The sequence below is a fragment of the Dermochelys coriacea genome, chromosome 7, assembly GCF_009764565.3.
Source record: "Dermochelys coriacea isolate rDerCor1 chromosome 7, rDerCor1.pri.v4, whole genome shotgun sequence".
In the NCBI taxonomy this organism is placed as follows: Eukaryota; Metazoa; Chordata; order Testudines; family Dermochelyidae; genus Dermochelys; species Dermochelys coriacea.
In genome coordinates this window covers 19900019-19922510 of record NC_050074.1, presented here as the reverse complement: position 1 = coordinate 19922510, position 22492 = coordinate 19900019, and the positions used below count along the sequence as shown (strand labels likewise).

General features: G+C 43.1%; 1 protein-coding gene across 4 annotated transcripts in view; it reads left to right on the top strand.

Moving 5' to 3' along the window:
* FGD5 (FYVE, RhoGEF and PH domain containing 5) overlaps positions 1 to 22492 on the top strand; it is a 160105-nt gene that overhangs the window by 13820 nt on the left and 123793 nt on the right. For all 4 annotated transcript variants that reach the window (XM_038410453.2, XM_043519662.1, XM_038410454.2 and 1 more), the window contains exon 2: positions 2082 to 5085. In XM_038410453.2, coding sequence (XP_038266381.1) covers positions 2082 to 5085 — 3004 coding nt within the window. The remainder of the gene's footprint in view (positions 1 to 2081; positions 5086 to 22492) is intronic.

Genomic DNA, 22492 nt, shown 5'->3' with positions numbered 1-22492 from the left:
AATGCTTTGTAGCCCACATAGGCTATTAACATTAATATAGAAAAAGTCTTGGTGAATCCAAAACATTTCAGGATAATATTCGACAATTTTAATACTGCAGCCCCACAGTTTTGCTTCTGAATATCTTTGGGTTTCGTGGAATCCCAATAGAAAGATAATTTTAATCAGGATGGTATTCTTGGCTTTGATTAAGGTATTTCAAAATAATGCTTTTAACATTCTAAAAATCATCACCAAAAATTGCATTTGGTAAAACTTCTTTTGTCACAAAATGTTGCAAGTGTCCATGAAATGCTTGAGGTGCAGGGTGTTACGAAACTGCAGTTCATTGCTAACTTGCTGGGCAGTTCCACAAGGGAAGGCAGCTTTAAGCTCTGGAAAAGGAATCAGTGCAGCTGCTAGTTACACTGGCCATGAACCCTGGCATGGTCAATGGCACCCATCTGGGGGCTCTGATACACAAATTCAGGCCCCACCCAAAAAAAGACTGGAGGTTGCAGACACCCTGAACTGCTCCAACCCCCCTCTCAATAAACTTTCTGTCACCAGGGATACATGGGTATATGGTGGGATGAATATAGCCTAACAATGGGCTTTTAAAGTACCAATAGGACTTTAGTACTGGACAAATTTTCCCCCCAGATAAGGAACTAGTAAATTAAATTGTTTGAGAAAGGTGATTGGACAGCTCATATGAATGGTGATGAGATATTGAGCCTTTCATCTCAACCTCACTGCTTCATGCCTTGCCCAGGTCATCTGATGGCTATTCTGTGGCCTGTGTGACCTGAACTGAGGGTCTCAGTCTAGTTTGTAGTGGATGAGTCTCTACATCACAAAACTCACCACAAATTGGCATTAAATGGCTTTCTTGTTGGCAGTGTACCACCTGAGGGCTGAATGTACATTGATAATTAAATACCACCTCACTCTATAGGTGGGTGGCCAGGAAAGCCCAGGTTGACATAATAGAGTCAATATTGGTGGGGTGGAAAAAGCTTGCAGTCTCCTATGCTCTTGTTCAGCTAAAACATGGCCTTCAGTTTCCAGGGCCATCTATGTTCAACTTTTATGAGTACCAAAATGTACTTTAAATAAAAGAGAATTGCTTGCCAAGTGGGATTGTCATTTACATTGTTGTTGTTTCTTCTGAACAGTGAAGCAACTGAAGAAGTTATACATTTTGAAAACTGAACTTAAGTTGACACCAATTACCTCTCCTCATTTTTGGGTACAAGGATTTCATTCAGTGTGTTGTAGCTCAGTTACATAATTAATGTAAAGACTTAATCAAGCCTTCAGAAATTCTTTTCACCTTGGGTGAATAAATTAGTTGACCACAAGTAACATATCATTGAGTTTTTCATTATCAGTCACCATAGCAAAGGTGGGAGAATAGATTTTGTGCTTTGGGCTGGTAAACATTCATGTCAGTTTTACAAGTCTGAATTAACCATTTAAATTGCTGGCAGAACAAACTGAGTGTTGGATTTGTTTTGCAGTCTACAATACAGATTAAAACATTGCTACAAATTGCTTGCACTGCATTTTTATGGATTAAAACTAGAACTAGTCAAAATTTTTCTGTTGAAAGACTGTTTTATGATGGAACTGGGTGTTCCAATAAAGATTTGTAAGTGTCTTCTTTCCACTGAAACTTTTGATTTTTAATTGAAAATCTGAACATAAAAAACTGAAAACATTTGGTCAAAACCCCAAAATTTCATTTTGGAAATATTGAAACATTGTTTCAACATTTCAGATCGAAATGAAAAATTTTGACATTCCTGTATTGATAGGTTTCTGTTTGGCTCAGTCTGATATTAAACTGTGTCCTCCTGAGTGGCCGCAGTGCTTCATGGGAGTTGTAGTTCAATGCTTCCTGCCACCATTCTTCTATATGGACCAGCTGCATGGACTACAATGGACTACAATTCTAGTCAAAATTACTATGAAAAAAATTGCAGTGGATTCTCTGGTGGCTTCACTGCCACTATATTTCTATTAAACCAGTGAATACATATTTGTTGAAACCAGGATGGCAAACTGCTAATATGACTTTTTTGTTGTTTCTTTTCCAGACTTTACAAAACCACCACTAGCACCAAAACCAAAGATTATCAGTCATCTTTCTTCCGTGGCTGTCTCCAAGTTTCCTCCTTCATTGTCAAGGCCTGATATTCTTCATAATCCAAACTCTATGTCTAGGGGTCCAAAACCACCCATCGCTCCCAAGCCAAAACTCTTAGCTGACAACGAGGGGAGATCCAGTGTTTATAGCAACAATAACTTAAATAAATTCACAAATGGAAAACTGATATGTCCTGATGGAGAGCTGTATGAAGGAAATCAATGCAACATTGAGTGCTTAGAATCTGAGGCTGGTGATGAATACATCGTAGTTCCTGAAGCTCAGCTGACTGATAAAGACTGTGATGACTTTGAACATGCGCATGACCAGTGTTTAGAGTCATCAGCAGAGAATGAGGTTTTAGAAACTCCAGAAGCAGCAGGGGAGGTAGAGGATCACAGCATAGCTAATGAAGAGGAGATCTGTAATCCAGAAATAACTGAAGCCAAGGACAATGACTCTTCAGATGCTGTGGAAAATGTGGAACCGGAGTCAGATGGATCAACAGAAATGAGAGACTGTGACAGGTCTGAAGCACTTAGTCAAGTGTCTTCAGGAGCCCCTGAAGTAGACGATGTTGCTTCTAAGAATATGGATGAAGAAGTGGACTGTGTAGATGATCCCAAAAACTATTTCAAAGGTGAGGCTGAGGAAACGTTTAATAACCTCGATCTGGTAAAGGACAATAATGAGTATAACCTAGAAAACTGTAAGATGTTGAATGGAGATGAGGACTTGAAGGGCAATATCTGTGAAGACATTATTCTAACACATTTATCTGTAGATGATGAGCCAACACCAGAAGAGAATGATGAACTGCCCCAAACTTTAGAAGATGAGCTATCAAACGATGACACAGAAGTGAGTCCAGCAAATAATGGTGACCTGGATGATAATGCAGAGTTTGTATTGAGTACAGAAAAGGAATTAGTAAATTATGGTTGTGTAAATCCCGATGATGTTGATGAAGAAGAAACAGACATTGGGTTAGGACTGAAAGAAAATGAACCTGATGCAGAAGAGGATTTGGGAGGTTCCATCAATGAAGCTGCAGCTGAAGAAGAGGAAGTAGGTCCAGATAGTGACAAAGAAACAAATGTGGAAAGGGAAGATTATATAGATGATGGGTACCAAACCATTGAGATGAAGAGTGAGGAGGAAACATCAGAGACAACATGTGAGGCTAGAGAAGACTCTGAAAGGGAGGAAGAAGTGGTGAAGGCAGAGAATATAGATGATAGTTGTCAAATTGTTCCTTTTGAGAGCGAATGCAATGAAGATGTCATTAACTCACCCCAAGAAAACTTAGATGAGAATTTGCAACTGGAAAGGACTTTGAGTAATGATAGCCAGCTCTCTAGTCCTCAAACTGTTAGTGAGCCAGAGCTGGAAGCGGAATCTAAACCAAATGTGTTTGTTGAAGATTTTGGTGACAATGAATGTGTCTTGGAAGAATCTGAATCAGATGAGCAAGTGCTTGAAGGCAACAAGGTCAATTGTAGCTTTGAAGAAAGCTCCCCAAATCCATCCGAACAAGCATCAATTGAGGATAAATACCATACAGCGGAAGAATTAGCTAGATGTGATCACAGTAAATTTAAAGCAGACTGTGCTAGTGAACATGAGTCTAGTGAGTATTTAGCAGTCCCTGAAGCGATTGTTGTACCTGAGGAAGGAGAAACAACCAGTGATTCTCTAGATGATCCTTATGTGATGCCTTCAGAGAATGCAATCCCTCATGTTAGAAAAGTGGTGCAGACTGAATTAGAAGATATTCCATGTGATTACAGCATAAGAGAAGAACTAATTGTAGACACTGAAAACAACCTGCTATCCATTGATCGAAAAAATATGGTCACTAGAACAAGGTCACTCTCTGGGAAAGTGCCTGGCTATGTGCCAGAAACTGTTCCAGAAGAAACTGGACCAGAAACGGATGTACAGTCCTCAAATGATGATTCTATAACTGAATATTTAACCAATAACTTAGTGCCATTGGAAGGAAAACCAATGGAAGTCAATAGGGCCTTACCAGCCACATCAAGACGCTTTATTTTATACCCTCGGTCTTACTCGGTAGAAGGGAGAGATATGCCAGTCTCTGTTTACAGAGAAACCGATGGCTCTATATTGGATGACAATAGAATAAAGAAGACAGAAGACAACCTCTCTTTGCCCTGTGTAATTGGTTCTTCAGGTAGCTTTTCGCAGAGGAATCACCTTTCATCAAGTGGTGTGTCCACCCCATCCTCAGTTGTTGATATACCACCTCCTTTTGAACTAGCCTGTATCACCAAAAAACCAATCACTAAAAGTTCTCCCTCACTTTTAATAGAGAATGAATCTCCAGATAAGTACACTAAAAAAAAGAAATCATCTTTTAAGAGGTTCCTCACCCTAAAATTCAAGAAGAAGACAGAAAATAAGGTCCATGTGGATGTTAATGTTTCCTCTTCAAGATCCTCTTCAGAGTCTAGCTATCACGGGCCTTCTAGGATTATGGAACTGGACAGAAGAAGCTTGAGTAGTTCACCTCAGCTAAAGTCCCATCCTGGGAAGCTGCGAGCTTCTGAGTCTCCCTCTACTGTTCTTTTCTACAAGGATGGTAAAAGAAAAGGGACACCCAAAACCTTTAGCAGGAGTGTGTCGAGAGTGGAGTCCTTTGAGGATCGATCCAGACCTCCTTTCATGCCACTCCCCTTAACTAAACCTAGGTCTATTTCGTTCCCTAATGCTGATACTTCTGACTATGAGAACATTCCAGCTGTGAGCTCTGATTATGAAAATATACAAATTCCTCCTCGAAGACCAACCAGAACAGGAACTTTTACAGAATTTTTTGAAGATCCCAGTAGGGCATTGTCTGCTGCTAATGAGAATGACGGCTATGTGGATATGAGCAGCTTCACAGCCTTTGAGAACAAGCAGCAAACCACAGATCAGGAAACAGAAAGGTACTGTAATAAATTATTATGTAAGACCTGCTAGCCTTGACCAATCAAGACTTCCTTTGTTAGGTGTCATAGGCAGATCCTCCGTTTTGCTTGGCTTATTCTCCTTGTTCAGGCAATGCTTTCAAGAAAGAGTTTGGAAGAATACAAGATAAACTATTATCAGTGAAAAGAGACTAAATTAAGATGTATTGAAACTCTTATTGTAAACGCATACTAACAAACCCAGTGGAATTGGATGATCATATCTGGGTAGAGGACATAAGTCAAACAAAGTGCATTTAAAAATAATCATTTTACTCTGGTGGACCTATTTTTTTATGAGCAATATTTCTGAGTTCTTGTTTGAATTGAATTTATTACAGATACAAACTATCTTACTGGGTCCTGGAATCTCGGCTTTCATTTCATCATTCTTGCCAATTTCCATATGCAACATTGTGTACTTAATTTATCCTTCAAAGTACAGCAATAAAATATGGACCAAAAAAATGCCAAGCAAACCAGGACCTAATCTGAACAGTTTATTAGTTTATTAAATTGCTTAAAAATCTTTCATTATGGAGTTTTGGCAGCTTCTGACTTCTGAATGAATTATTTAAATGTTTTTTCTGAAACTGCATGTGTTGCATTTTGTGATTTTTCAGCTTCGCTTTAACTATTTGTTCTGATGCAACTCTATTTGGGACCATCTGTCTTCTCCTCGATATGCCACTATAACCTCCCTATTTCATTTTATAATCATATTATAGCTTGAAGCCAATGGGGTGAGACTAGCGTAAAGGAGAAGGGAATTTAGCCCACTGCTTCCAGTTAGAACAGGTAACAGGGAAACAAAGGAAAAGCAACTGAATGAAAAATCTGGGGTGAGTGACATGAATGAAAGTCTTCCAGCCACGTTTTAAATGTATCTTTTGTTCTTTCCCACCTAAGCTGTTTCACACTCATGTTTCACTTTTTCATGAAATGTGTGTTTTCAAATATCCTCCTCCCACGCATTTTGCATAGGGCAGGAAATCAAAATATTAACTGCTTGGGGAAGCTCACATTAGTCAGATCTCACTAAATGATCCGCTTGTCATTTTTCTTTCAGCAGCTCTGTTTCCATTGAGAAAACTCACATTTGCTTTGAAACTGGGCCATTTGTTTGTATCAGAGACATACCACCCATTTTGGGTTGTTCTTTAAGGTAAAAATATTGAACTATGTAAACTGTTATGACTTAGACATATGGGGAAAAGCCAATCAGAATTGGTTCAAGGAAGTCTCAGGTCAAGGCTTGAACATGATATTTCAGGTTGTTTGTTGTGTATGCTGTTTCTGCTGCTAAGGAAAAAATGAAAATTGGGCTTTCCTAAATAACCCCTTTCTTGGTAGAAGGCTGTTTGGGGAGCAGAGATGTGCATGTTACTAACAAGTTTTTATTGAGCTTCATTCATGTATTCAGTGCTGTACAAAACAGAAAAAGACCATGCCCAAAATGGATTATCAAAATGGATAAACAATATAGTTCTGTTCTAATCCAGGGTATTATGTAACTGAATAGTCTAATCTCAAAATAGGGTAATTGTACATAGTGTAAAAAGAAAAGGAGTACTTGTGGCACCTTAGAGACTAACAAATTTATTAGAGCATAATATTAGAGCATTTCCACCAAATGCATCCGATGAAGTGAGCTGTAGCTCACGAACGCTTATGCTCTAATAAATTTGTTAGTCTCTAAGGTGCCACAATAACTATAGGTTTCAGAGTAGCAGCCGTGTTAGTCTGTATTCGCAAAAAGAAAAGGAGTACTTGTGGCACCTTAGAGACTAACAAATTTATTAGAGCATAAGCTTTCGTGAGCTACAGCTCACTTCATCGCATCCGATGAAGTGAGCTGTAGCTCACGAAAGCTTATGCTCTAATAAATTTGTTAGTCTCTAAGGTGCCACAAGTACTCCTTTTCTTTTTACAATAACTATATACACACACACACACGTATATAGTTAGTATATTTATTGTTAAAATGGTGCTTCTTAAAATGGACTTCAAGGGCCCTAACTTTAGATTATGGAATCATAGGAGAAGTAACCCTACCACAGAAAGCCTCATGATGCTATTAACTTAAAATTCCTGGCCTACTTTTATTATGATGCTTATTTCATTCATCTGAGACCCTGACTGCTTTGACACAGCACATATGTAACACATATGGCACTTTCTGTCCTCACTATATTCACCTACATGGTGTTGGTAGCTAGCATCTGTCTGTATATTGGTGAAGGGCTACATATTTGATGAATGAACCAGTGCAAATTTTCATTAAAGTTTCAATGAACAGAATTTGAAAAGGATATAGAATTATAATGATCCAGAAACCACCATGTTCTGAATGCTTGTGATTGGGTGGGGGGCATTGAAACTGACAGATGAGAAGATTCACTTTTTAATTTTCATACATAAAAGAAAAGCCATATGGAGTAGATTTAAACCAATAATTTTTAATTAAATGCAATCAAATTTCTAGAAAGAGCTCAATAATGCAAGTCTGCTAGAAATACATCTTATCTTACAATTACCATTGCTAGGCTAGTGTTTGCAATATTGTCCCCTGATGGGCAGTTATTGTAGATCCCCCAAATTTGGCTATGTGGTATTCATAATTAAAATCCGATTCAGAAATGCAACAATAAAGATGGTCATTAGCAGGCTGCGCTGTGGGGAAAAGAGTTAGCCGTATGTGGAACCAGCCTTTAGGCCCCTCAAAACCCCTTCACAATGAACCCTTCCTGATTTGGGCAGCCAAGAAATGTAAATTTCAGTTTTCACTTAATTTTTTTTAGAGAGGAAGAGTCTATCCCTTTTCTTTTGCAGAGATGGCCCTGAAAATGTAAACGGATGTAAAACCGACTGCTAGCATTGAAAGGAACAAACAGCTGGGCTCCACATCTGCAGTAGGAAGCTGCTCTGGCCTAAGCATCCCCTTGACACCTACACACACATTTTGGGCTAGATCACTGATGCTAATAGAGCTATGCCTATTTACAACTAGCTGAAGATAGGGCCTGTTAACGAAAACAAATTAATTACATTTGGGGTGTATCCCAAAGAACCATTTCATTTGCCCTCCCCAGAACCCTTAGTCCGCCTGCACCATGTGGTGTAATAATGGTCAAAAAGAAGCTGTTATTTTGGGGAAGGGAAACAGGCGCAGCAAACACTTGTTTCATAGGCTGTCTCTGGTCACAAAACTTCAGGAGAAATAGAAGGGTGCCTTTGCCACAGTTTTTAGAGTGATGGCAGGAAAATGATGCAGTTAAGCATCTGCCAGAACTGCATTTTCATCATAACCGTCCTGTTACCTTGGTTTATCACTTGGCTCCTAGAAATTTGCTAGGCCCAAATAGTCCCTTCTGCTTCTCTGCTCAAAAAGTTAGAGGGAAGCAAAAGGAAGATAGCAGCAACCCCACACAGTGTGCTCTCACCTGGGAGTTCAGACTTCCTGGGAGGGGATGAGCTGGGAAGACACTCCTGTCCCTGCTGGGCATTGTCCACCCAAAAGTCCACAGAGTTCCCATCCACAATGGTGATCCATTCTGCACACAGTGAGCCATTGTCAGAGGGCTCGGGGTAGCCAGCAGCAGGGACTATATGGGATGGGAGTCCTGATGTTGTGGTGCTAAGTGGTCCGAGGACTGATGTGGAGACCCTGTGCCTCTGTGCAGACGGCCCAAGGCCCATGGCATTTCCCAGTAAGTCTCACGATATATGAGGGTTTAGAAGGTCAAGCACCAATCCTCTGATCGGATAGTTTGGAATAAAGTCCATATTTCCTTTCCACAGATGTCTTTATGGAAGGGGACAATCTGGTCATCCATTTGCTCAGCTAGTGGCACATGAGCTGTAGCTCACGAAAGCTTATGCTCAAATAACTTTGTTAGTCTCTCAGGTGCTGCAAGTACTCCTTTTCTTATTTCTCTCTCAGTGAACATATGCATCCCTTTCACATACATGGTGTCAGGAGCCCACAGAGTTTGAGCCTGGGATTAAATCTATCTACAGGTCTTTAGGAGAAAGTTTGGGGCACAGGATGGTTTACATGAATAAGGCAAGTGGGATTTGGCCTTTGATTTGCCTGATCCAGACTGGGCATTTGCTCAGTGATCAGTGAGCAACATGGCTGAGCTAAAATCTGAAACATTTAAACTGGATACGATATTTAACATTGCCAAGCACCCAGAGCCCATGTGCAGTCACTGCCTAGTAAAGAAATTTCACATGGATTTTCCCCACAAGTACTGACTGCACATACATGCTGTACTTGTGCCACAATAAGTACAAATACAAGGGCTCTGTCAGCTCAAGTAGATCCAAAATGTATAAAGCACCAGATTCCAGAGTTCCATGCTAGATAGTGCTGTTATGGTCTACCCAGCACTTAAATTACATTAAAAAAACCAGATCTAATTTTACATTGGAACAATTGGTTTTAACAGCTAAAAAGAACATGTCGTTTTTAATTTCCTCAACACTTGTTCACTTCCATGGGAGATTCCCCCAACACACACACACGCTTTTTTTTTAATTATAAAGTGGATTGAGTGGCGGTGACAGGTACAGGACTGATAGCCCTGCAGAGTGAAGTCCTCTAGCAAGAGACATAGGACACAATGGGCAGTGGAAAGGCACACTTGCCCCACTTCACCAGGATAAGAATAGGGATCAACAATGGGGTGAGAGAGTACTTCAATCTCCAGAATATGTTTATTCCTCTGCCTTCATGATGAATCTACCAACAGAGGGTCTAACCAACTAGTGCCGCTAGTGATGGTGGCTTTGTGGTACAAACACTTGCCGCTAGGAAGTGGACTGAAACCATCATCTCCATTTCACATAGGTCACCAAACAGCTATCAAATGGTACAAATGGTTAGTCACTGCTGTCTGGGGGAAGATTCAAATCCATGAGCTAGGGGTGATAGGCTCCAGTTCTCATTGGTGAGGCCCCAAACCATCCTTTACTTTTTTCCCCTTTCCCTTTTGTAAGGAACACTAAACAGGCTCAAAGAAAAGTCAAACAAAAATATACTTAGAAGGTGAAATTCACTCCATTGAAGAGGGCCTGGTTATCAGCCTGTGCACCTTAAAATGCATTTAAAATGGTGGAGATTAATCTAAGCCATGGTGGTGAATTTCACCCAAGCATTCAGCATTCAGAACCTAGTTTTGACCAGTAGTTGGGAAGCTGTATCCTCAGCTCTCCGTGTTGTTCCTTGAAATTGCCAGCACATATGTTATATAAGATAAAAATCACTCTCACTTCGGAGACTGAGTACAATGTCCAAGTGCAGTATGCTAAGGCTAAAGTGCAGATAGAGAGATAATAAATGCCATGGATGTTCCAGTGCGAGTGATGTACATTCTGAAACAGCCAAACCAAGGAAAGGATGATCAGTGTTTGTGTATTCAAGTGGAATAAGAAATATACTGGAATTTTATAGATCATTTGCCTAATAATAAATACAGTGAATCACTATTGTTGATATAGCAGAGAGGTGCACCATATGTTAATGTAGGTAACACACGAGCTAGCTTGTAAACAGAATGTTTTTAGAAAACATTTCAAAGGGACATTGTTGAGGCTGCCAGGCCAAAAATGTGCCATGCCAGCAACTAGAGAGATGAGGGATAGATGTGCAGACTCTGGGAGGCAGCCATGAAAGTAACTGGAATGGGCATCTCAATGCTTTTATTCACACTTTTACTATCAGCTCTTTATCTGATACATAGCCAGGCCTCCAATTCAGCTCTACTCTCTGCAATTATTGTTAATCACATTTATTACAGCAGTGCCTCAGGGCCAGCCAAAAATGAGGCTCCATTGAGCAAGGCACTGTACATAAGAACATATGAACGGCCATACTGGGTCAGACCAAAGGTCCATCTAGCCCACTATCCTGTCTACCGACAGTGGCCAATGCCAGTTGCCCCAGAGGGAATGAACAGAACAGGTAAACACCAAGTGATCCACCCCCTGTCGCCCATTCCCAGCTTCTGGCAAACAGAGGCTAGGGATACCATCCCTGTCCATCCTGGTTAACAGCCATTGATGGACCTATCTTCCATGAACTTATCTAGTTCTTTGTTTTAACCATGTTATAGTCTTGGACTTCACAACATCCTTTGGCAGGGTTGACTGTGTGTTGTGTGAAAAAAATACTTCCTTTTGTTTGTTTGAAATCTGCAGTCTATTAGTTTCATTTGATGCCCCCTAGTTTTTGTGTTATGTAGAGCCATAGTAGACAGTCCCTTCCCCCAAAGAGTTTAACATAAATAGACAAGACAGACACAGGCTGGAGGGAAAGGTAGAACTCACAAGCACAGTGAACAATGTGGTAGCAGCAAACGTCATGTTAACTCCACAGGGCTGTGGGATTGGATGGTTTACTTATGAAGATTTCAGCTAAAAGGGAAGGGAAGGGAAAGGAAAGGAGGGAAAGGGAGGAGGGCAGAAGAGAATAAGAGGGGCAGATGTGGAGTGAACTCTCAATTTGGACTAGTCATATACTAAAAGTTAGACAAGTACATTGCCTAACTGGAGCCTCAGTAAAATCCAAGTACGGATGAGAATTTTGCCTGGTGATCAGAGCAGGAGGGTCCCACAAGAGGAAACCTTCAGTGTATACCAGTACACATGCCCCTTTGAATGTGCAGCACCATGCTTTGGTTTGTTACTATAGGGCTGTTGAAATCCAGCAAAGAGTAGGCCACTTGCATAAAGCGAGTAAAGTGGAGCTAGACGCAGGGTCACTGGATTTTTTTTTTAATTAATCTAATAAACCAGATTTACAGCTCTAATTTTGTCACTTTCGTCTCTTTCTTTTTTCATTAGCAACACATTTGAAACAAATTCATTTAACTTTTAAGATAAATCAAAACCCCTTAACACAGATTTAATCCCCAAGCATGATAGACTAATGCTTTTGGATACATGCACTACATCTATAATATGCATGCTCTTTCCTCATTACTGCCATCTGAAATTTCGTCTATTTGGCAGCCTACTGCTTGTACATTCAGGCTGTCGGGCAAGTAAATGTAGCTCCAACAGTGGCCCATAAACAGTTTTCTTCCCTAGAAAAAGGGACAATAGCTGTTTACAGGCGTGAGGTCTGTTTTACTGCTTTTGTGAACAGACACAGTTGAACTTCTTCCAAGAAGTTAACAGAACTGGAAAAGGTTTCCATGGAGTGTAGTTTGGAAATGTTGGAAAGCTCCTCTTTATGATTTGTAGGTTAAAGAGCCCTCATATTTAAACACTGTGGGGAAAATTCCGATCTTAGTATAAATCCACTCAGACAGCATTGATTTCAATGGAGTTTATATCAGCATCACAGAGATCAGAATCTGTCCGTGTTTCTTCAGAAAGAGGCTCTCTCTTCTGATTATAGACAAAAGCACATTTTTGCTTTAAAAATATAATTGCGTTTTATTCTTTAAACGTTTTTGTCTTTCAATAATGTTTTTAGGAAGCCAAGACTTCCCTCCAGTCCACTCCTGTGCTTTCTGGCCAACCTGCTTATGCTTGGCCCACCTCCTCCCCCCGCTGCATTTGTTTTAACTGATTGGATTTGTGGTAGCAGGTGGATGGGTTTGTAAAAGCTGGCCTAAACAAGGGGGTCGGGAAGCAGAGTGGTTACACATTGCAAAGCAGCAGATATTCTGTCTGGCTACACGAGGTAGCCCTAGAGGTCACTAACTTCAGAGGCGATGGCTCTAAGCAAGTTGTTATTAAAGGTGAATGTGGAGAGGAAGGCGAAAGATCTCTACTACAGAGGCAATTGTTAATAATTGAGATTGCATCATGGGGAAAATGGAATGGCTTGCAACCACAGGTTTGTTGTTTTAAAAGATGAATCGTGCTGATCCTTCCTTGCGCATACATGGTAAAGATGTTAATCAAATGGGGGGGATTTTCGCCCATGGTTCAGTTACAGGAGCAGAGGTTATCTGTTAGCATTAAGTGAGCGTATCTTGAGTTCTCGTTACGGTTGCCCTGCACATGAATATCCCACATCCACACGGTCTTTCTTTTCTTATTACAAGGTGCAAACACAGAGTCCCTGCCCTAAAGAATTGACAGCATAAACAGACAAGATAGGCAGAGGACAGGAGGAGAAAGAGAGAAGCAGTGATCTGCCCAAGGCCACATACAGCCAGTCCATGGCCCAGCTGGGACTTGAACCCCAGCCTCTGTATTTTAAAATGGAATTGGTGCTGGTGACAGGTGCAGGATTGGTAGCCCTGGAGAATGAAGCCCTGAGCTATAGAACAAGGGCACATAACCTATCCACTAGACCACCCTGCCTCCTCTTAGGTATGCTTTTGCCAGATACTGCTATTGTCTTGGATTTAGTGCACAAATTAATTTTAAGGTCAAAATCCTGGATCCCAGCACTAAGACTCGTGTCTGGGCTGTTTCATAGGGGATCTCCATGGGGGTGGAAAGGAAAAAAGCCTTTCCCCTCTATGACAGCACCGCTGATGTCCAGCCACCACTACTGCCAGATGATCCCACACCAAGGGGAGAATAGCTAGTGGATCTATATAGCTGTGCATTCACCCCGGTTCGGTGTGGTGCAAGAATTCTCCAGGGAACAGTGCTCTGTGGTGCACAAAGAGTATAGACTACCCAAGGCTAGCCTGTTTCCTGTCTCCAGCTTTCTGCAACAGTTTCCCTGAGCAAGGTCTCTCTGTGACTATGGAGGAGGGGCAGGATTTGGCCAAACAGAAATGATCACTAGTTGATAATGTATTGTTGACCACAGAGGATCAAGTCAGGATAGGCTCCTCAGTAAATTAGAGAATGGACTAAGCAGGTAATGCAATAGTCTAGCATTTGAAGGCAGCTTGTATGTGATTAGCAGAAGGAGAAGGTCCCATCAGCCACAGGTGACTTGAGGGATCAATTCTGACTCAACAAAGAAGGGTGTGGCTGTGCAACATGCTGCTGTTTCCCGCCTCATACTTAGATTGTTAGCTCTTTAGGTTATTTGTTCTGTAGTCATACAGCACCTAGCACAGTGTGGTCCCGAGTCCATGACTGGGGTCCTAGGTGCTAGAGCAATACAAATAAATACTACTCCTATTACTACACAGGGAACTGAGCTGGAGCGTCACTTGGGGCTTCTATTCCCTGGACTAGCAGAGTCGAGTGTGGGTGGAACATGATCTCTGTCACTGAAGGTGCAAACTGCCCGAGCCTGGACTGGGCAGATAATGGAAGAGCAGAAACTCTGACCTTAAATGCATCCGATGATGAAGTAAGCTGTAGCTCACGAAAGCTTATGCTCTAATAAATTTGTTAGTCTCTAAGGTGCCACAAGTACTCCTTTTCTTTTTGCGAATACAGACTAACACGGCTGCTACTCTGAAATCTGACCTTAAAGGAAACCACCTGCCTTTTTTATTACTATAGTTCACAACTCTGGTGAGAGCAAAGAGGGCAGGAATGGCAAATGAGAGGGGTAATATCAGAGCTACATAGGGAGAAGTCAAAGTCCTAGCACAAAGAGCTGGGCCTGCTACACACTCAGGAGCCCAGGGCCAACCTTCCAGCCAAGAGAGAGAAACAGAGCTTGGGATTTGTTTTTGGATGAGTCACTTCCCCAGGAAGTGTCAGCTCAGATAGAGCAGCTGGTTTCCAGGGTGGTCTCAGGTTTTCCAGCTGGTCAGGCTGAAGCACAAGGGAGCCAAGTGACTTGCTAAAGTTACATAAGGTAATAGGGAGCCCAGCTAGAGCTTAAAGAAGGTTTGGTTGGTTTTTGCCTTCCTTATTTTCCTATGTGCATTCTTTTCTGATTTTAGGGCAGGGGCTGGACACATGATGCACCCTCAGCTCATGCTCACCCCATCGCCTCCCTTCACCACCATTTAAAATGTGAACAGAGAAATTAAGCAGCCATTTTGGGAGAAAAGTCTCCCATATAGTCCTCCCTTCTTTCTTAGGAGCAGCGTTACCAGTAGGACAGTCTACCTATAAACAAGCATAAACTAAGCCTATTTCTCTGCCTCTAGTCATCTGCTCTACCATGAAGCTAGCTACTGTGTGTCCATGAAGTGTTGAGAGAGAGCTTCCCAAGCTGGAGGGTGTTTTTTTACAGGGTAAGCCCCGCCCATGGGTAGGGACTATGTTAATTAGGGAGTGAATTGGATTGCCTCTGAGAGGAATGGAGCTGGGATGCCCCAAAGAAGTTCCAGCCCTTAAATCAAAGTAGCTTATGTCAGGCTCTGCAGAAGGGTAAGCAAGGGAGAAACAAGGCACTTTAGGTTTCTCTAAGCTGTTTTTTAAAATATATATGGAGCTTTTCCTGCATTCTTTCTTTCTGTGATTTTTATAGCATGCTGCAACTATAGCACCATGCTGTGGATAGTCCAATACCACACAGCCCAATGGGCCATTTTACATTTGTCCAGCAGAGAAAGCACCACCTCCAACAGTTATTGTTTTCCAGCCCCCAGGAAGATATTTTTAGTAGGCATTTTTGGGGGTGACTGTGCAGCTCCTCAGTGGGTCAGCCAGGTTGTCCTTGTGCTGATCTTGGGATGACGATTGTGCTCAAATCTCCTCCATTCTGAGCTGCATTGAGACTTCTCCAGGGCCAGTGCTCACATTACCTTCTGGGATGTCTTGGAGCAGGATGCTCCATACTGACAAGAGCACAAGGGCTGGTCATGTACAATGCAGAACATACAAGGATCAATTTGGTGAAAGGAAGGATAGTTAGAAGGGCCAGGTGCTACTCTAGGAGTTAGGAGACTTTGGTTTAATCCCTACCATACTACTGGTTTCCTCTGTGACTTTAGGCAAGTTTTTTAGTCTCTCTGTGCTGCACTTCCTATCTGTAAAATGCAGATAATGTTTCCGTAGCTCTCAGGGGTATTGACAGTCTAAATAAATTATAGTTCAGAAGGCACCCAGATGCTAGAGTAATAAAAGACCGGTATCCTAGACAGACTTATTTCAGGTGTGATGGGGATAGTCTTATAGTTGAGACTCAAAGGATCTGTGTTCAGTTCCTCCCTCTACTCCAAACTTCCTATGTGACCTTAGACAAGTCATGAAATCTCTCTGTGCTTCAATTTCCCTTCTGTAAATCCTCGATTGAGATTGTGGGGATGGGACAAGTTCATTGGTATTTGTGAGGTGCTCAGATACTAAGCTGATAGGGGTGCTATAAATACCTAGATAGATGCAAGGGTGATTCCTAATGAAGACACTCTTGTGCCATTCATATGTGACCCTTGCTATTTTAGAACCCCAAAACATACAAAATATGGACAGGAAAACCAGCCTGGACCCTGCAAACCTGTTAGGACCTTAGGATGCAAATATCACCAAAGTTGAGCCTGTTGGGGGTCTAGGAATGGAAGAAAGCTCTGTAAACAGAGACTGTAACTTTGTACTTCAAGGAAGGGAAGCAGGGTTTGGGATTAGGTCCAGAGAAGGGTGGAGAAAGAGACAGATTTCCATTTGGAGTCAGTGGAGAGAGAGTAATGCAATGCAAGAAGGAGACCTCAGAAGATTTAGATCAGCTGCTGAACTTTTGGGGGTTCATCTGAACCAAATTTTTTGAGGTTCACCCATTGCAAATTAGAACCCAAGTTCCCAGTGCTTTACGCTAACCATCAGATCACACGCAGCCTCCTTTTAAACCCCTGACAATAGATATGGTCAGATCAGAGATGAGTCACATCTTTCCTTCTGTTTACTTTAAAGTTGTTTGAAATGCCATTGGGAGTTAGAAGGTGATGGCATTAACACAGGATTTCCAGCTGCTCAGCGTGGAGAGCAGTCTGCATGGAGAGAGGATCCTTCCATACTCAGAGATGGGCAGAAAATGTGCCTCTGCCTTGTATTGTTAGGCCTCGGAGGGGTGGGGAATTGTCCTTCAGAGAAAACAAGGACAAAGGCAACTCTGAAAGCTGGTTGATGCTGTGGATTCATAAGCAGTTTCATAAAAGTTCCCATCAACCCAATTTATGCTAGAAATGTTACTGTTGTCAGGGCTTCTGGAGAACTATGGGCAGTTTTAACAAGATGACTGCTGCTCACTTCCTGCTCTAAAATGCCTGGCACTTCTTTTCATAGAATCATAGAATATCAGGGTTGGAAGGGACCTCAGGAGATCATCTAGTCCAACCCCCTGCTCAAAGCAGGACCAATCCCCAATTTTTTCCCCATATCCCTAAATGGCCCCCTCAAGGATTTAACTCACAACCCTGGGTTTAGCAAGCCAATGCTCAAACCACTTTTGACTCCCTCTCTAAAGTTCTCAATGCACCTGAGACAGCAGTTAGAAGTCAACAGGAGACACGAATATGACCCCGAGTACAAAGCAATGAAGAAAGTGTGGAGGTCAGGGTTTCCTTTCCATTCTGTCTTCTATAATAAAATTCAACTTAATTTTGCATGTATGCATTATAAACTTTAGCCCCAAATCCTACCCAGTTAAAAAAAATTCCTGTAGAGATTTATACGACAGCAGGAAAGAGGAAATTAGGTAGAATAGCCATTTTGTCCAGATAGGCTGTGATTCTGCCCAGCACAAATGTGGAACATTGTGCCTATGATACCCAGCTCTCATACAGGACCTTTCATCAGCAGATCTTAAAGCATTTTACAAGAGAGATCAACTTCATAATCCCTGCTTTACAAAAGGAGAAACTGAGGCACAGCAACATACTCCATTTACTCTGCAGGCTAGTGCCAGATTTAGGACTAGAACCCAGGTCTCCCCCTCCCCCCCAAGGCTTGAGACTTACCATGAGAAAGTGCAGAGAGCATCACCTACAGTGGCCTAAGCTTCAAGGTGCGGAGCACCATTAATTTCAGTGCAATTTCTTGGTGTCGCTAATGCTTAACCTTACTTTCATCCACTCCAACCTTGAGCACCTGCTGCTCAAGGCTTTTGTTACAGACTTATGACAAAGGCTATGAGAGTTTGTGTCTGGTAGGTGTCTTGACCCAGCTGCAGTCTTTTAATCTCCAGTCTGGATTTATAAGGAAAATAGTTAATTTCCACTGTGTACAGCAGCAAGTGACAGCATTTAAATCATTATAGAAGGCAAATACAGAGTAAGAAGGTAGTGGACTTTTGCTCAGGGAAGCCGCAATATTGGATAGTTGGAGGGAGTATACATGAGTTAGATGTGTGCAAAATCATGGGTGAAACATACACACACACACACACCACTTTTATATTATTGTTCTTGGGAGCCTGAACACTTGAGTCATATTCAAGCAATTTGTGTGCAATAATGATGATCATTTTAATGGGGAAAAAGGGAAACTGAGAAGGTAATGAAGAAATATAAAGCTGAGAACATTTGTTTGTTTTCTCTAGTATGTAGGGCTTCTTATATGCTCTAAAATTGACAGGATATGTAAGTGTGTGGGTGTCATTAAAAATATACAGCCTCCCACACGTGTGTTCTGATGGCTGCTATTGCCAGGAAATACTTATTTTTCTATCAGACTAATTAAGAGACAGGCAAACCACATAACTCATTTAGTGGATTAAAAATAATAAAATAATGCATTCATTCATTTACCTCCCACACCCCCAAAAAAATGACTCAAGAAGAGTACTAGAGCCAAGCACTATATGGAGAAGTGCTGTGCAAGCTTCCCATATGCAGCCAAAGCATCTCACACCTGCCTGGCAGCATTCTCTGCTATTCCAGTCTGGGGCTCCTCACATGTAGCTCTGCTGCTGCATCTCAATTCTCCTTTGCAGCACTGCCTACTGTTCCAGTCCTGGCCTCCTACTACAACTATGCTAATCTAGCTTAGTCCCGACCCATAGCCTCCCCCCTGCAGATATGCCAAACCTTGGCTTCCCACACATATCTCTGTCAAGGCATCATAATGCTGCTATGTGGCATTCCCTACTATTCCAGTCCTGGATTTCCCACACACAGCTTAACCAATGCCCCTGAATAGTATCCCCTACTATTCCAGCCTTGCATGCTGATTTCCAATGTGAAAAAGGGCTCATTAGGAAATACAGTAGAAACCAAGCCATCTAGGACAGGATTTGTATTGAAATGGTAAAGAGTTGGGAAAAAGCTAAATGTTGGCTCTCACATCTAGCTTGACTCTATTCAAAGCTTTCTGAGGTTTGGGTAAAAAATTAAATACCTTTTAGAGCTAAGATTTTCAAAGCTATCTTGGGTTTTGAATATCCAGAGGTGTTGGACACCCAGGCCCCATTCATTTTTACCATAGTATCCGCATGCAGCATGCCTCATACACAGTAATGAATTCATTCTCACACATGCCCCTGTGAGGTAGGGAACTGAAGCACAAAGGGATCATGTGTTGTGCCCACTGTCATCCAGGAAGTAGGTGACAGAGGCCTGATCCTGCATCATTAAGGTTAATGGGAATTTCACCATTGATTTCAATAGGCATAGGATTTCCCAGGCAGTGAACAGGAGTGGCAGAAGTAATTGGTCCAAATGGTGAGGTTTCAAGGCCGTGAACTTCCGCAGCATACTTTTCACGGTCTGATTAAATCTCTCTACCAGCCAGTCGGATTGGGGATGGCACCGTTGTTCTGAAGGCTTTTATTTTCAACAGGCTTTTATTTTCAACAGTTCCTTCCTAAATTGGGACATAAACTTGCTGCCCTGATCTGTGATTATTTCCCAAGGGCCATCGCCTTCATGGAGTGGAGCAGAATCGCCTTGGGGTTCGTAGGCTCATCTCATTGGGTAATTTCTTTGTTCTTCCACAAAATCCATGTTGTCGGACAACATGTCGATCACTGCTGGCTCACTTTATTTCTCCTGTCACTTTATTGTCTCCGTTGGGGCAAGTCTCTCCCACCCTCATCGAGCCGTCGTCTGCGGGAGGTGATATTCCTTCTCCTGGGTCTTCCTCCTTGCCTTTGCCTGGTAAGGCTTGCATCTCTTGTCTCCCCATCTCCAGCATCACTGTCTGTCCCTTTCAGAGGCTCCCCATTCTCAGACCTCATCAGGTCTCTAAAAGATCTCCAATCTCTCCCAGTTATCACTGGATAACTAAGGTTTAAGACTATCCCCACCCAGATATCCTTATTGTGGTCTTGCACCCTCAACTGCAACTTCTTTGTGGGGTAAGGGCACATATCCCCATCGATGCACTGCAGATAGATGGTGCCCATGGCAACTGTTACTAGGAACAGCTCCAGGTCATCCTCCAGCCCCATTTTTGTTAGCTTTAGTGGAGGACTCGGGGATGGGCTTGGGATAGTGTTGCCCACTGCTGAACTCCCTGGTGCACTCTGAGGATGAAACGGTGTGGCCATTTGCTGCACCAGTTCTTGCTGTTGATCTGTTTGCTGGGCCGCTAATTCCCTGATGTTGCTGCTGCAAGACTTGCGGGAGTTGCTGGGCGGCAAGCTGCTGGAGCAATGAGGTCAGCTGCCGCTGTTGGTGGTGCTGCAGATCCACAACCCATCTTTAGCTCACTCTCCTTTTTCCAGGTTGCCTGCATTCACGAACACTTCGTAACAGGCTTCACTCTGGGGCCAGCAGGCCTAGTTGTCAAACCACAGGCAAACAGTCTCTCGAGTCTGGGACAGTTGTTCCAGGCAGTGCAGGGGCCCAGCAGCCAAGGCACAATTCATTGCCGCTCCGGCGGAGTCCTCCGGAATCTCTCAGGCAGCCAGGGGAAGAGCAAAGGGTAGAGGGATCCAGGCTCTCCCTCTCCACTGGGTCCTGGCCCAGGGGAGAGAGATGAGGAGTGGCTCAGTCCCTTCTGACTGCTATTGCAGATCAGCCTCTCCTGGCCACTTCCTACCTTCCCTGTTTTCCCTTCAGTCTGGGGCATGGCCCAGCCTTCGCCTTGCAGTCACAGTAATTCAGAGCCTCAGCTGGGAAGCAGGGGGGCTTCCCAGCTCACTCTCAGACTCCATTTGTTCACCCTGGTCAGGGAGAAGGGGGAAAGGAAGTGGGGTCAGGCCCCCACCCTCCTGGCTGAGTCTTACTCACAGCCCTAGTCCTTCCCCTGTAGATCACTCTACTTCAGCAGCAACTGCTTGTCTGCTTTCTTACAGCCAGTCCCTCCATCGCTCTCCCGCTGGCTAACTGCTGGAGCTCCCTTTTAAGCAGGTCCTCCGAAGAGAGCATGTGTTTCAGCTGCTGGGGGCAACACCTCCTTGGCCCGGTACTGTTCCACCACTCCATTAACCTTAATGCGGGGTCTGCAATCCCCATCACGCCGCCATGGAAGGGCGGTCAAACCTGTGTGATCGTAAATCTGAATTGCAGCCAGGAAACTCTGATTGCTGCATACATGCTGAGTCATTACTGAGGTTCATCGTAGGTATGTCTACATTGCAGTTAACTTGGGTCCTTACCCAGATTTTAGTCTTAACCCCCCTGTTGTACACACACAAAGCCTCTGGTCCAGTTTTGGAGGTGCTTTAAGCCTTACAGGGCTGGGGAGGTTGGAGCCCAAGCTCTGCTTTATCTCACACTGGAACCCACCAGCTTTGCACAATCCAGACTGAACCACTTGAGTGCTGACAGCCCTCCAATGCCTTCCCATAATTTCCCCTGAAGGACAGACAAGTTGTTCTCCAACTGTCTGGGAAAGACTCCTAGAGCATCTCAGCACAAAGAATCATGGGATTATACTCCCCCGCACACACGTGAGTGCATAAACAGTAAGGACACAGTAACGTGGGCATGGCTTTGCCCTGGGAACTCTCACACCTGGGCTAAGCTGTCCCAGGTGTTCAGACTCAGGTGCCAATCATCTGGGTGAACTATGTAGCTAAATTCCCTCTAAGTTGCATAGCCATGCAGCAGACTATCAAGGGACGCACCAGCATGCAGAGAGGTGTGCCTCTCCCCAGCCTTGGGTTGCTGCAGTGAGAGAGGGCTGTGGGGGAGTCCTCTCCAGTGCTTGCACCCCAAATCCCTCATCCCCAGCCCTACCCCAGAGCCTGCACCCCCAGCCAGAGCCCTCACACCTCCACAACCCACCCCTCTGCCCCAGCCCTGAGCCCCCTCCTGCACCCCAAATCCCTCATTCCCAGCCCCACCTCAGAGCTCACACTCCATCCAGAGCCTTCATGCCCCCCGTACCTCAACCCTCTGCCCCAGCCCTGACACCCCTCCCACACTTCAAACCCCTCAGCCCCAGCCCCACCACACATCACCTCCATATTGGTGCACATAACAAAATTAATTCCACACATGGATGTAAAAAATTAAAGGGAGCATTGCTATGAGGTGTAGATATAGCCATAGACTTTGCCAATACAAACTATATATGGCACTGTAGGTGAAATTTATACCTATCCAATGTGACAGGGTGTCTTTGATTAATGTCTTCACAAAGAACCCCTTTCAGGGTGTTACTTTTCAAAACATGA